General features: G+C 46.1%; 1 protein-coding gene across 3 annotated transcripts; it reads left to right on the top strand.

Moving 5' to 3' along the window:
• Positions 1-9,597: 9,597 nt before the first annotated feature.
• LOC4346612 (uncharacterized) lies at positions 9,598-14,894 on the top strand. Of its 3 annotated transcripts, none has more exons than XM_015795797.3 (4): positions 9,598-9,695; positions 9,808-9,966; positions 13,882-14,084; positions 14,176-14,894. In XM_015795797.3, the coding sequence occupies exons 2-4, from the start codon at positions 9,862-9,864 to the stop codon at positions 14,438-14,440; spliced, it is 573 nt and encodes a 190-aa protein (XP_015651283.1). In that variant the 5' UTR covers positions 9,598-9,695; positions 9,808-9,861; the 3' UTR covers positions 14,441-14,894. The 3 variants fall into 3 exon arrangements, with proteins under 3 accessions (XP_015651283.1, XP_015651281.1, XP_015651282.1); XM_015795795.3 differs by having other exon boundaries at positions 9,805-9,966; XM_015795796.3 differs by having other exon boundaries at positions 9,772-9,966.
• Positions 14,895-15,915: the final 1,021 nt, after the last annotated feature.

Genomic DNA, 15,915 nt, shown 5'->3' with positions numbered 1-15,915 from the left:
GATATGGTCCCACAAAGCGTGGTGCCAACTTTCCTTTGGTTTGGAAGCGATGTACTCCCCTGAGCGGAGTGACACGGAGATACACATAATCCCCTGTTTCGAAAGCGAGCTCCCTTCGGCGGTTGTCTGCATAGCTTTTCTGCCGAGACTGCGCGATTCTCAATCTTTCCCTAACAGCTCTGACTTTCTCTTCTGCCTCATTTAAAACTTCTGTACCAAACAACTGGCGTTCCCCTGTCTGATCCCAGAAGAGCGGAGTACGACACCTCCGTCCATACAGTGCTTCAAACGGTGCCATCTGCAGACTAGCTTGGTAACTGTTGTTGTACGAGAACTCAGCATACGGCAAGCTTTTGTCCCATGCCCCACCAAAGTCAAGCGCACAGGCTCTCAACATATCATCTAGTATTTGATTGACTCGCTCGGTCTGGCCATCTGTTTGTGGATGGTAAGCGGTGCTGAAATTCAACCGGGTTCCTAATTCTTCTTGTAATTTCTGCCAGAACTTTGAAGTGAATTGGCTTCCTCGATCAGACACGATCTTCTTAGGTACACCATGTAAACACATAATTCTTGCCAGATAGAGTTCTGCTAATTTCTTCCCTGAGTAGGTAGTGTGCACCGGAATGAAGTGAGCCACTTTGGTGAGTCGGTCAACGACTACCCAAATAGAATCATGCCCCGATGATGTCCTGGGCAAACCGGTGATGAAATCCATTCCGATTTCTTCCCACTTCCATTCTGGAATCTGAAGTGGCTGTAGCAAACCTGCTGGCCTTTGGTGTTCTGCCTTTACTCGTTGACAGACGTCACAGAGTGCTACGAATTCAGCTATTTCCCTTCTCATGCTGACCCACCAAAACTTCTCTTTGAGGTCTTGGTACATCTTAGTACTACCGGGATGAATGGAATATTGAGTTTGATGAGCCTCGGTTAGTATCAGGTCTTTTAATTCCTTGTTTTCGGGTACACACAATCTTTCTCCCATCCAGATTGTTCCTTGTTCATCCTCAACAAAACCTCGGGCTTTTCCAACCCTCATGTTCTTTTTGAGCTCTGCTATTTCAGGATCACTTGCCTGAGCTATGCGAACCTGCTCCACCAGTGTGGGTTGTGCCTCTAGGGCAGCCACGAATCCGTGCTCAACTATACCAAGGTTCAGATGTTCCAAATCGCGTTGAACCTCACAACATAGTTGCTCTACCCATGCAACATTGCAGTAGCTCTTCCTGCTCAAGGCATCCGCAACCACATTAGCCTTGCCGGGATGATAATGTATTCCCATATCATAATCTTTAATTAGCTCCAACCATCTTCGCTGTCGGAGATTCAGATCAGGTTGGGTGAAGATGTACTTTAGACTTTTGTGATCTGTATATACCTCACAACGGTTACCGATGAGATAGTGCCGCCAAATCTTTAAAGCATGAACAACTGCGGCTAATTCCAGATCATGCGTCGGGTAGTTGCCTTCATGAGGACGCAACTGCCGTGAAGCATAAGAAACCACTTTGCCATCCTGCATCAACACACATCCTAGCCCCTGGCGAGATGCATCACAATAGACCTGAAAATCTTTCGTCTGATCAGGCAGGATTAAGACTGGTGCAGACACCAACCGTCGTTTGAGTTCTTCAAAACTCCTATTGCATTCAGCAGACCAGATAAACTTTTCTTCCTTCTTCAATAGCTGTGTCATTGGCTTAGCAATTTTAGAGAAGTTCTCAATGAACCGGCGGTAATAACCCGCAAGTCCTAAGAAACTCCGAACCTGAGTGACTGTCCTTTGTGGGGTCCACTTGGTAACTGACTCCACATTTGCTGGATCCACAGCTACTCCTTGAGCATTCACGATGTGACCGAGAAACTGAACTTCCTTAAGCCAGAAGTCGCACTTGCTGAACTTGGCATATAGCTGGTGCTCTTTTAACTTTTCAAGTACCAGCCGAAGATGCTGCTCATGTTCTTCCTCGGACTTGGAGTAGATAAGTATGTCATCGATGAAAACCACGACAAACTTGTCTAGAAATTCCATAAACACCTTGTTCATCAAATTCATGAAGAAGGCAGGTGCGTTAGTGAGTCCGAAAGACATAACTGTGCATTCGAACAACCCGTACCGAGTGATGAATGCTGTCTTTGGAATATCCTCTTCGCGGATCCTCAACTGGTGATAGCCTGACCGAAGGTCTATCTTAGAGAACACAGTAGCTCCTTTCAGCTGATCGAACAGATCATCAATCCTTGGCAAAGGGTACTTGTTCTTAATAGTGACCTCATTGAGTGCGCGGTAGTCCACGCACATCCTCTTGGTTTTGTCTTTCTTTTCCACAAAGATAACCGGAGCACCCCAAGGCGACGTGCTCGGGCGGATGTATCCCTTCTGTAACTGTTCATCAACTTGCTTCTTGACTTCCGCCAACTCGTTGGCTCCCATTCTGTAAGGCCTCTTGTGGATCGGTGCAGTTCCAGGTACCAAGTCAATCCGGAACTCGATATCCCTTTTTGGTGGCATTGTTGTCAGATCGTCCGGAAAAACCTCTGGATACTCTCTGACTATAGGAATATCCTCTAGTTTCTTAGTGGTTTTCTCCACTGCTACCTCTTGTTCTTCACCAGCAGCCTGGTTTAAACTAATCCCTGGCTTCTGCGGCACTTGAGACTGGAAGGTTACCACCTCTCCTTTTGCATTGGTCAACTTGATGGTGCGGCTGGCGCAATCAATCACTCCTCTGTGCCTTGTCAACCAATCCATTCCAAGTATGACATCTAGGTCCTTGGATTCGAGAAGAATGAGGTTGGCTGGAAAAATCAACCCTTGAATTTCAACTGTCACAGATGGGCAGTAGTGAGTTGTGGTCATGCCACCTCCAGGAGTATGAACTCGCATTGGTATCTTAAGCTTCACTAAAGATAACCCATGTGCACCAGCAAAACGCTTGGAAATAAAGGAATGGGTTGCACCAGAATCAAACAATATTACTGCCGGTGTCGAGTTGACGGGGAATGTGCCCAATATAACCTCTGGTGCTGACTGCGCCTCCTCTGCAGATGCATGATTAACACGGGCCTGAACGAACTTGGGTCCGGCACGTCTTGGCTTCGGGCACTTTCCAACCGTGTGTCCGGGTTTGTTACAATTGAAGCAGAGTTCGGGTTTTTCTCCCAACCTCTTGGGCTGTTCTGGCAGAGCTGGCTGAGCTAGCTGATCTGACTGATCTGACTGAGCTGGAATCATTAATGGACTTGGAGTCGGGTTGAGGCTGCTGTGACTGCCACTGTTGTTGTTCTTGTTGAAATTACCCGGGTGGTAGGGACGGTGCTGCCGGATAATCATGGTGGAAGGTCCACCCTGATGTCCCATCGTGAAACGAGGCTTCTGACACTTCCCCTGGGGAGTCCTGAACTGGGCTGCCTTCCTCTTACGGTTCATTTTGTTACACTGCTCCTCTTGACGGATAGCCTTGTCCACAAGCTTCTCAAAGTCCTCATAATCTCTAGAGATCAACTGGTTGGTCAATTCATCATCAAGACCCGACAGAAACTTCTCCTGCCTCTCGGCATCGGTACGCACGTCCTCAGGGGCGTAGCGCGCGAGGCGGTTGAACTCATGCAAATACTCTATAACTGTTCTGGTTCCTTGTTGCAGGGAACGGAACTCTCTCTTCTTTTGTGCCACAATTCCCTCGGGAACCTGTGCTTTATTGAAACTATGACGAAACTCTGTCCAAGTAACCTCTGCCCCAGTTGGACGGGTCACCATGTAGTTGTCCCACCAAATAGAAGCGGGACCTTGTAGCTGGTGTGTAGCAAAAGCAACCTTCTCTTGCTCGTTGCATTGCAAAAGATTCAGCTTCTTCTCAATGGCATGAAGCCAGTCGTGGGCCTCGATTGGGTTGGTGGTGCTTGAGAAGGTGGGCGGCTTGACACGAAGAAATTCTAGCAGTTTGGACTGAGGAGGTGGAGAACCAAACTGCAGGTTCTGCTGCTGCAGCTGTGCTTGCTGCTGCACCTGCTGCAACACCTGATGGTACTGTTGCTGCATCTGTTGCATCATCATTGTCATCATCTGAGTCTGATTGTCCAACACCTGAGCAATTGTTGGGTTCTCGGGCGGTGGGGACGGACTGTTGTCAGATGCACCGTTGGCACGTGCTCCATTGATCGGCTCTTCGCTGCCACTGGCGTTGTTCGAGTCGCGTGAACCATTCCTTGTCTCCATCTGAAGGGGATAGGTAGAAATATGAGAAAAGGAAGAAAAACAGGGGGCTCAGAAACTAATCTTGCTTATGAATTTAAGTGCAATTATCTTAATCTTGATTAAAACACTGAAAAAGAGGCACGCAACTCCTAATTGAGGCTGTCATACCACTCACACATGATATCGACCGCCGACTAACCCACAAGCAACAAACCTAAACACAAAAACTAGCACGCAAACAGACTAAGAAGACGATAAAGCTAAGGGTGGCGACTCTGAAGCTTGGAGCGGCGCTTGCGATCGGAGAATAGGTCTGACATCTAAAGAGTACAGAGGGATAGGAATCAATGCATGCTCAAATCCAAATTTAAATAAAGCAATAAAAGACTCAAAATAAGGGAAACGAATAAAAGCGAAATTTTATGCATAGATCATTTTGCATGAGAGCGAATAAATAAGACAGACTCACATAACGACAAAATAATGAGAAATTAGATACATATTAATAATAACAAACGAAGCATAAACACCTTGCAACCCATGTTATAGAGCTAGGACCTAATGCATTTCACCCATCAAACCCCAACTGTCTGACGAATAAATCCCAATAATTTTACTAAAACCCTAGACTGACTTGTTTTGAAAAACCCCACTTAAACGAGCGACCAAGATTTTTCCCTTGAACCGCAAGAACAGATCCCAATTTTCCCGGAACAAATCCAATTGCAAAGAACATATGCAATGAAAAGGATTCAGAGGGCTCTTAGGTTTTTCCATTTGGCTTGTCCTACGGTCAAGGTCGGCTCTGATACCAACTTGTCACGCCCAGAAATTCTCAAACTAGAATTTCTAAGCTGAATGTGCATTAAATCCCTGTCCAGGACCAGCCAGGGTACACAAACGACAATTGTTGACATACAGATCCACGTCTTACAAAAATAGAAAAGATCTCAAATGCAGCGGAAAAGAATAAAAGCGAGCTAAACCGGGAAGCTTGACTTCAGCAGCGGGCGACTCCACTCCACAGGCAATCCTTGACGGCAGCGACGAAACCAACTTTGACAAAACAGCTCCAACTAGGAAGATCTTCAGCTCTGGTGTGGGGGAAAAAGAGAGCAAGACTGAGTACTACCCACTGTACTCAGCAAGTCATACCGGAAGAGGAGGTATGATGCAGGATATAACCAAAGGAGGCTAGAGGTTCTTTTGCATAAAGCTAGCATTTAAAAGCAGTAGTTGAAAGCAGTAAAACAGCTGTAGTAATTAATCAATATTAACCAATCACTGTCCAACGCTACACCACGTTGCAACAGGCCCAACCAACCACCTGAACTACACCAGTTCATTAAGCTAAACTAGGGGTGAGACTAATCACGGTGAATCTGGTTGATCGCCCATAACCGCGGGCACGGCTATTCGAATAGTTTTACTCTGGCCAGAGGTGTACAACTGTACCCACAAGACACGATTCCACACATGTCGCCATGCCCCGAAGTATCACCATGATACTGCAAAGGGGGAAATCGTGACAAGACCCTCCACATAACCCTCCCCTAACCATCCACACCACGCTAAGGTTTCACCCCCACCCCTCAAAAGGCAGTGGGCGGTCCCCTCTTGCGCCGCGGTGAATCCGGCAGCTGGACAACCGGACACCCCGGCCGACCCAACTCCATCACGCCCACCCTCGCCACCGGTGCCTAGGAAAGGGTCGAGCTATACTTCAGATCAAGCAGTTACCCACTCCCGCTTGTGGTAAGCACGGTAAGTCTCCCAGGGTTTCCCGTGAACCGGTCCTTAATTGCCATGGGTGCGACCAGCAAAACCATGCACCCACAGCCCACCATTCAATGTATTTTAATTAACTAACACCATTGCGGTGGCACCAATCTAAAGCTATGCCAATAGACAAAGTCTATGTAATAAGGTGATCCCCATTTGTGTGCTAGTTGAACTAAGCATGGCTAAGCATTTCCTAAACCAACATCTAGTCATTTTGATACCCAAGTTATCAACGGCATATGGTAAACAATATGTGGCTGAGGAATAGGACCCATCCCACATTACATTGTAAAAGAATGCAACATTTAATAGAAATGCGGGATACTTGTAAATTGGGTACAATATGATCAAACGTATTGCATGACTTGCCTTGCTCTCGAACTGATGAGACCTCAGCAACGTCTTCGAGAAACCGCGGATCGACGAAACGGCCGAAACCTACGCGACAAACAAAGCACACAAGCAAAACATGCTATAAGACTACAGAAACAGGAAACAAAACCATTTTTAATGGATTCTTTGCATTTTTCTTGATTTACTGAGACTTGAATGGACTTAAACGGAGCTCGGATGAATTACTTATGAATTTTAGAAGATAAACTGTGTTTTTACTAATAAAGAAAAGTCCTTAATTAATTATTGCGCAATATTGCCCCAGGGCTGACGTCAGCGAGGGGAGGGGGCGACGCTGACATGCGGGCCCCACTGGTCAGCGGCACTAAGAGAGGGAAAGGGGGCGGCTGGCAAGCGGGCCCCACTGGCAGCGGCACAAGGGGAAAGGAGAGGGAGGCGCCGGCATGTGGGCCCCACGGGCAGTGGCTCAAGGGGGAGGGAGTGGGCGGCGTCATGCTCGGCACGGCTCAAGCCGGCCGGCCATGGCGAGGCGACGACGGCGCACGACCGCCGGCGGTGACCGGCGGCGCGGGGAGACGGCGGCGGCCGGCGCGAAGGCGGCGGCGGCAGCCGAAGACGACGGCGCACGCGCGGAGGGCGGCGGCGCTCACGGGGGAGAGGAAAGGAAGGAGGAAAGGGGATTCCTCACCGAGGCGATGGCGGCGACCGGCGTGGGGAGAGACGAGCGGCGATGACCGGCGACGCGGAGGCACGGACGGGCGGCGGCGACACCCTAGGGGAAGATGGAGAGGCGTTAGGAGAGGAGACGACGACCACGGCGGCTTGAATTGCCGGCCGGAGATGGAGGGGAGGGAAAACTCACCGGCTCGCGAGGGGAGAGGTGCTCCGGTGGGATTCCGGCGACGCGAGGCGGCGGCCGGGAAAGCTCTTGCAGCGGCGAAGCTAACGGCGGCGGCGGTTTGGCGCGGCGGCGACTCTAGCGGCGGCGGCTCGCGGCCGAAGGCGGCGGCAAGCGGCGGAGCTCGGGTGCGACGGCGCGAGGGCGGTAGACGGCACGGGAGAGCGCGGCGAGTGCGAAAAATGAGAGAGGAAGACGCGGGGAGCGATTTATAGGCGGAGGGGGAGGCGGACGTGGCCGGGAACCCACCCTATTGCGCCGGCGACGTGGGAAGGTGGGGGAGAGAGAGAGGGGTGGGATTCAAATTCGAATCCCGCCCATTTGCGAGGCGCGCGAGGGCGGGAGACGCGGGGGAGAGGCGGCGACGTGGGGGGGGACGCGGGAGCGGCGCGGCGTGGGCGCGGGAAGAGCGGAGGAGGCGGCGACGTGGCGGATTCGGCGGCGGTTGCCGTCGGAGGCGGGTGGCTGGAGGAAGGGGACGACCTGACAGGTGGGCCCCACCTGTCAGCGTCCCGGAGAGAGGAGGAAGGAGAACGGGCCGGCCCACAAGGGGAGGCCGAGCGCGGGCGACGGGTGGAGTGGACTGGGCCGACGGCCCAATAGAGAAAAAGGAAGGAAAAGAAAAGGAAAAAGAAGAAAGGATTTTTCCTGGGATTAAAAATTGCACTTTGGTGATTTTTAATTGGTTAAAATTATTTCCAAGGCTCTGAAAATTCCACTAAAAATCCTGTTAATATATTGTGACATGTAGAATCCAAGAAAAATTCCACATGCCGATTCCGATTATTATTTGCATTTATTAATTAGGGAATTAGCTCTAGGTTAATTAAGATAATTTCTTCGGACGATTTATTTAGCCAAATTTTTAAAGCAAGCAAAAAGGGGGAAAACTTCAGGGCGTGACAGGCGTGGAGAAGAGAGGCGGTGGAGGGAGCCACCGCTGCAGGTTCCGCCCGCGGTGGCCGCCACCGCCGACGGATTCACCCGCGGACGAAGCCGACGCTGTCGTCGCTATCGACGCCGCCGTTGAGAGGGTGTCGTCGCCGTCGAGGCCGACGGGGAGAGGGAGAGGGGGAGGGACAACCGTCGCCGCTGTCTCTGCCGCACCCCGCCGTCGCTACGCCGTGCCGGCGAGACGGTAAGGAGAGCGGGAGAGGGAGCGCGGACGCCGTTGACGCCGCCGTTGGGAGGGCGCCGTCTCTGCCGCACCCTGTCGTCGTCACGCCATGCCGGCGAGAAGGGAGGGAGAAGGAAAGGGAAGCGGCGCCGGTGGTGAGAGAGATGGTGCCGGTGGCGGGGGAGGCGGTCGGCATGGGGGAGGGGAAGAGGCGGGAGATGGGGAAAGGGAGCGGTGCCGCCGGAGGGGAGGGGAGGAGAAGCGGCGCCGGTGGGGAGAGGGGGAGGGGGAGAGGCGGCGTCGTGGGCGGGAGAGGCGGCCGGCTGGGGGAGGGGGAGAGGCGGGAGATGGGGAGAGGGAACGGCGCCGCTGGAGGGAAGGGGAGGGGAAGCGGCGCCGGTGGGGAGAGAGGGAGGGGGAGAGGCGGCGTCGGGTGCGGGGTTGGCGGCCGGCTCGGCTAGGGGGGAGGGAGAGGGTTAGGGTTTTCATCAATTTAGAACTGATCTGAGCCGTCCATCAAAACAAACGGCTCAAATCGATCGAGGGTTTGGCCGCACCACTTGGGCCGCACGCGGGCCGGTGGTCCAACAAGTGAGAGGAGGAGTATGGGGTATTAAGTAAACTTTTACGCTTGCGGGCTAAAGAAGAAAATGGGTTGAAAAAGGCCCATAGAGAAAAATGATTTTTATTTAAATAAATGCTGAAATGATATTTGTATTATCAAAATTACCAATTAAGCTATGTAAATTTCAAAGAGTGTAATTAATATAGAAAATTTAACAAAAATTAAATCCAACCATAATATTTTATTTCTCAGACTTACTTTACTTGAAAATTAATTTAATTATATACCGACCAACATAAAAAATACCCTAATATTCTAGAAAATGTGTATTTCATTTAATTAGAATTTAATATATTTTAATTTAACTGTTGCTTTTTTTTTTCTTTCCGTTGCAACACACATGCACTTTTGCTAAAATTTCAAAGTGTATAATTAATATTGTAGAATATTTATTTTTCATTAAATTAGAATTTAATATGTTTTAATTTAATTTTCTCGTTTTTTCTTTCGGTTGCAACGTACGGGCACTTTTGCTAAACCAAACAACATTTTTGGTCAATATACAAACTCCGTAATCACCCGGTGTAACGCACGGGTATTTTTGCTAGTGTAGGAAAAAAAAGGAAGAAGAAGAAAATGGGGAAAGGAGAAAAAGAGACATCGGGGGGTTTTCCAGCCCTAAGCGCCGCCATTCATCGCTGCTGCGTGGTCGTCGTCGTCGCCGCCGCCGTCGTCCGCCATTACAGCCGACTGATCCCTCCTGCTCGGCTCCTTCCTGGTGAGCTACTGCTGCCGGCGGATTCTTTGCTATCTTTCCCCCCATTCACAGCCTCCTCTCCCGTCTCCCCGTGCAGCCATGCTCACTCACTCACCCACTCACTCACCAGTAGGACTGAGGAGCAAGCGAATCCGGTGAGCAAGTGCGTCGAGAACCAAGAGGAGAGATGGGGGACACCGAGAGGAGCTCTATACTGGTCCACATCTTGGTCATCGCCCTCTGCCTCACCGCATTCGGCTTCGCCATCGCCGCGGAGCGCCGCCGCAGCACGGTACTCAACTATGCCTCCTCGCTTTTCTTTTTCTTTTTTTTTATTTCCCTTTCCCCTTTCATCTTCATTCCAGTAATCCTTCAAGAATCGATCGATCTTCCCGAGTAGCGGACCTCTGGATCGGAAGGATTTGAATAGAGCATTGGACTTTTGTTAAGGGGCTGGGCTGGCTACTGATGATTTTTAGTTTTGCCGACGTTTTTTTGTGACCAAGATTCTCGATATGAATTGTTTTGTCTTTGGATAAGGGAGATTTAACTTGTGTTTCAGTTGATGTACTGGATGTCTAACTTGGCTTCTTTATGGAGTGCGTAACTAGTACTCGCGAGTCCAGATTAATCCTTAGTCAACGGAATAGCAAATTAGCACTACTAATAATTGTTTAACTGATGTACGGTCACTCAATGTTCAACTACTTACTGTTGAGGTTGGATACTTAGATCCACAGTTTTTCTGAGCTAACGTGCTATAGAGTGTAATGGAAGGGGGTGGGGCGTTAGGAGTAGGGAATTGCTCTGAGACTTTTGGGATTTAGTTTGAACTAAAACTAATGGTTGTGTGTAAGGCATCCAAACATCGAATGGAAGTGTATTTCTCTTGGCAATCCCAACCAATATCTCAATAGATTGTAAGATGACTAGAAACTCGTTGTGAGTCTTAACAGCCCTATCCCAAACATGCAAGCACAACTTATGTGGACTTACTGTGTTTAGAATGATATGTGGTATTAACATGTGTTTTTTTCCTATTAAGTTGTTAAATTCCTATATGTTAGAGTTCAGTTCTTAAGCTCTTTTTAGAACAATAGGAAGGGTTTAACATCAGGGAAAAAATGTGAGAGAATTACTCAAGCAGTTTGTTATATTTGTTTTTGTCTCTCATTTAATTGGACCATGTGATTTACATAGGTCAAAAGTACATATCTAAGATACATTTTGAATTTTGTTTTTGAGTTTATGGATGGAGTATTTTTTACAATTTACATAGTTCAGGTAATTTGCAACACATTCCAACCTAGTTATGACATTGTGTGAAGTTGCATGTCTTTTTTTTTTTCTTTGGAACTCTAGTGCTAGTTGATATTATGGAAGCTTTGTCTAGGTACTTATTGACTGCTTATCTCTTGCTGATAAAAAATTAAGGGTTGGAATCAAGTTTTATCATACTGAAATAAAGTACATATTTTGTTAGCAACTTAGCATTGGTTTGTATGCTCATGTTCTTGGGTTTCTACCTTATTTCATCTAGTCGTAGGTATCTTTTTTTTCTTGAAAATGCATGAGGCTTGAGCTTCATTTCATTAAGAGAAGAAATACACAAGCGAGGCCGAAAGGGCCCTCCTCCAAAACACGTCAGACAAAGACGCACCACCAAAACCCCTACTAAGTCTTAAGGATCTTAGAGATATACATATGATGCTTTTGCAAACTTCACACAAAGCTAACTCTGAAGACCAAAACGTTGGTCAAATCTATTTTCATATGAAAGTAACTCCATAAAACTTTTACCCAATCCTATGCACGGACTCGTTTGCATGTAACCAAATTTGGATTTTTAACAGTAATTGAAACATCGCATTTTCAGAACATTTGCAAATGTATATACTGCACTAAAAAGGTAAGTTTGTTGCAATAATGAACAAGAAACAAAACAAAGCAGATTGTAAGACATGTATTCACTAATCAAATATCAAAGTGGATATGCGGTATAAAGATTATTTTAGCTCACTGCCTTAGCTATCTGGACGGTTCTTTTTTTTGCAACTTCTCTCCCTAGCGGTCCTTGGAGATTACCTACCTATAAGCATAGATGGTTCAGCCTCCACCAGATTGTGCTTTCCCCATGCATTATTTTGACACTGGCAGTGTGCCGGTGGATGATTTGAGACAGCAGTGAAAAGGACAGCTGATCAATCTAGGGTCAAAGATCTGAAACAATAATGGTCTGGACAATTCAGTCAAGTGAGGACGGTCCATTGATTATACTCTAACCTAGCTTAGAACTCTTGGGCAGGATGGTCTGCTCCTTTCGTAGGACGGTCGATTTGTTGTATCTTACCCAGTCAACATCTCTATTTGGCGGATGGTCCGCCAACCTTGCCATACTGTCTTTCCCATAGAGGTTACCTATGCATGCCCTATAATGTACGGACAGTCTGGCAACACCGGACAGCCCTGTCCATTTAACTAGGGAACCCTTTACCCTATCCAAATATTATTGAACACCTAATTAACTTGGAACTGTTTTGTATAATGCAATAGTATGAGCTACTGTTTCAAGCAAATTTTCATTTAACATTACAACAAAGATAACATAAAATTAAATAAAAAAAAAGATAACATAATCGAATGCACATTACGTCAACATATGCACAAGCATATCAGAGGATAAAACGGCTATGTCAAAACTACCAAGAATTGTGCCTACAGTAAGAAAATAATTTGCTTTAGTTGCATTGCTGGATTGTGGTATGAGCTCGGCAACTTTGGAGACAAGTCTGGAAAAGGCTAACTAGATTGTCGTAGTTGTGCGTAGGAATTAGTACGAGCCCACTAATTTGACCATTTATCTAGACATAATTGGAAGCAATAAAATTCTACAGTACACAGTTCACTAATTGACCTTCATGAGCTTATTCCTCACCATTGGGAGATGCAGTTAACAGTGCCACAGTGTTGTTGATTCATATGCCTCTGGTAAAGTGATAAACTGATAATATTCAGAAGCAAATGTGGAGTCTACTATAGCATTCATTTAGGAGTACTTCCAGGGTATGTTTTATCCTCGCAAAATTCAGGATGTAAATCCCGAAATCCCCTTTTATCTCTGAGGCACAACCAAAGTTAGGCAAGTGCTTGGAGTCCTAGTAATAAAAATGGACCTAATTTCTTCTGTGTTCTTAAGATGTCTACATTCTATCGCACCATGGCCCATAGAAGTAGTAAAAAAATGACTATCCACAATTCCTGGTGCCAATCATCCTAGTTGATCCTTAGATTGTTTGCAGCTTGCTCTAGGTGGCTGAGTGTGGTGGTCAACCTAGGGTACATTCTGTTGTTGACATGAAATATGCAAAATATTTTTAATACCAAACGATTGTACTGGGTAACTGTACCTTTTCCTCCAGAGTATTGTATAGCTATCTTAAGTCTTAACCATAAGTAATCAACTACTGAACAATTCAGGTTTCCTAACCAATATATAGACTAACCTCAAATCAAAACTAAGGTATTGCATGGCCCAGAGTTGTTTTAGTGCATATTTGTATTTCAGCAAGAAAGATTATAATTGCATTAATAATGGAAGGACGAGAAACAGCCATCTTGCTGTATTTTGAAGGTCAAATAGGAAATGTGTTCTTTAACCACCAAAGTAGCTTCACCAATCAATTCACCGCCTTATAATGTTGTCTAAATCTTCAACATTAACACAGTTACACCCTTGCCCAAAGGTCCATTTGCCTCTGTTGCTATATATTGAGACTGTCGTCCTTATGAAGAATTCGGACTGAAATTTTCACAGAAAATATCAATCATCTTGTATAGTAAAATATTGTTAACTGGAATTTTGTAGTCAAATTTTATTGGGGATGTACACCTGAACCTTTTAGTTTCAACATGCTTTTACTCGTTTGTCACCAACTTCTGGTTCGCAATCTTGTTCTAATTGCAGTATTGCTACACTAAAGTTAGTTATGTTTTTTTTTAACAAATTTAGCTTCTATGTTCTATCAGAAGAGGAATATCTTTCTACTGCAAGCACTTATCCAAAGGGCTAGCATGTAATAATCTCTAATATGCTAAACATTGATTTTTTTTTCTAGTTTATACTAGTCGTATGTTCTCTTGAGTTGATTCTGTTTATCTTACATTTCTGCTGACCATAATATCTTGTCAATTACTTTGTACATAACAGGGCTCAATTGTTACAGACAGCTTCAATTCCACATTTTGTGTTTATGACTCTGATATTGCTACTGGCTATGGTGTTGGTGCATTCCTGTTTCTCCTCTCTGGTCAGTCACTTCTTATGGTAGTTACCAAATGCATGTGTTTTGGCAAGCCACTTGCACCTGGAGGAAGTAGAGCTTGGTCAATCATATACTTTGCATCTTCATGGTAAATTGCGAAGAGCACCAATAGAAAAATTTTCGGGTCATGCCCATTTCTTGTTTCCTTACATAATAAATTTTTCCTGCCGCATTGTCAGGGTCACATTCATGATCGCGGAGTCGTGCCTGATAGCTGGAGCAACAAAGAACGCGTACCACACCAGGTATAGGCATATGGTATACGTGGGGAGCTGGACTTGCGAGTCCCTGCGCAAAGGAGTTTTTATCGCGGGAGCGGTCTTCGTGGTGTTCACTATGATTCTGAACGTGTACTTCTACATGTACTACACGAAATCGACAAGCCAGGCTGCCAAAAAGATCAACAAGACTACCCCCAATGTCGGTATGACTGGCTACGCATGACAATTGGATTTCGGTGCATCCTGGGCAGAAGATTAGTTTTTGGATAACTTGGCTACGGTGTCATTGTACTATCAGATGCTTCCGAAGAAGCATGTGGTGCAGGGTTGTGCAGGTTTTGGCCTGTCAGAGCTAATTCTAGTCAGTTTATGGCTGGGTGCCTGGGCCAAGCCCTATATTGCTAGGATGGGAGTGATTCGTTTTTGTTTTGTGCTGGTTAGGGTTAAGCACATCATGTTCTGTTTGTAACTGGTGAAGCTGCCGCCTAGAGCAGCTTGGCAGGCTAGCAATTTGGTGTGTGTTGTAGTCTGTTGTAAGTCGATTGCCTGTATTTTATTTGTGTGCGCTAGAGAAGAGATGAATCTGCTGGTTTCAGTAATTTCCTGGCCAAGGACATCAATTTATTTGCTTTGGGGGATCTGAGCCAATCTATAAAAATCCTATATTAGTGTGACCATTAGCTCGGATCGTGTGTAGCCACATCATCAATACTAGGCTGACTGTTGGATTTCATCTAAATGGCTGAAGAGAAGTGCTTGCAGCCCGACTGTTCCATCTTCTATTAATGATGTTATTTTCTTTATCTTAGTAATGGTGTTAATTGATGCATCAGCAAATTAAACTGTCTAAGGACGTGAACAGTTCACAATTCCTTACTCCCTAAGTTAACTCCATTGCACTATATATAATTGCACCAGATGTCACTCATTCACACAGCATGCATCTACTTTTGGTCCTTCACACACTTCATCGAGAACATATTCAGCATTCATTTTTAGACGATTGGCCATGTCTCTACCCCAATCTAGCTGATGATTAATTCTTCTTTTTGCTGTGTGCTTAACCATTGTTTTTCTTTTCTCAAGTTACCACAGAACAATTGCTAGGCCGTGCGCGACTTCATGTAAATCCTGGAGTCCAACATAAGATAGGTCACTCTCATTGGTTATTTACTACGTGCTCTTCAGGTTTCATATGAGTTTTATGAGAAGAATCACTTATCTAAATTAAATTTCAGGGGAAGTTAAAAGAGGGTGCATGCTTTCTAAGTGAAACCAAATACCATCCTTGAACGATGTTGATCAAATGCCCTAAATATCATCCTTTTGGATAATCATGTTTGCTTCTAAATGTGTTTTAAAGAAACTAAAGTATCACAATGTTATAGCATACTTTTAAGCAAATCATGTGCTGCTTTATATATTCCTCTAATTTCTCATGATATATTTTGAGTTAGTCTGTCAAGCGCGTTGTAGGACAGGGTAGCTGGCCCTCGGCTACGGAGTTCGTAGCCGCGCGCCGTGGTAGGAAGTTTTGAGATTCAAATTGCTTGCCTTCCCAAATATCATTACAACAGCTAAATAGGCTCTTGGGCCTTAATTCTTGGGATAAAGTAAATCTTTGAGCTAATTATTCCTATTTCTAAGGATCTCATTGATTTTCTTTCCTTCTGAACCGTGCGCCTGGCGCGTGTGATC

This window comes from Oryza sativa, chromosome 9 (genome assembly GCF_034140825.1).
Source record: "Oryza sativa Japonica Group chromosome 9, ASM3414082v1".
Taxonomy (NCBI): Eukaryota; Viridiplantae; Streptophyta; class Magnoliopsida; order Poales; family Poaceae; genus Oryza; species Oryza sativa.
Note: the sequence above shows the minus strand (reverse complement) of the source record. Positions and strands in the feature narration are given on the sequence as shown.

Coding starts and splice junctions, on each gene's coding strand:
- LOC4346612 (XM_015795797.3), top strand. CDS start 9,862: ATGGGGGACACCGAGAGGAGCTCTATACTGGTCCACATCTTGGTCATC. Junction 9,967..13,881: donor CGGAGCGCCGCCGCAGCACG/GTACTCAACTAT, acceptor TGTACATAACAG/GGCTCAATTGTTACAGACAG. Junction 14,085..14,175: donor ATATACTTTGCATCTTCATG/GTAAATTGCGAA, acceptor CCGCATTGTCAG/GGTCACATTCATGATCGCGG.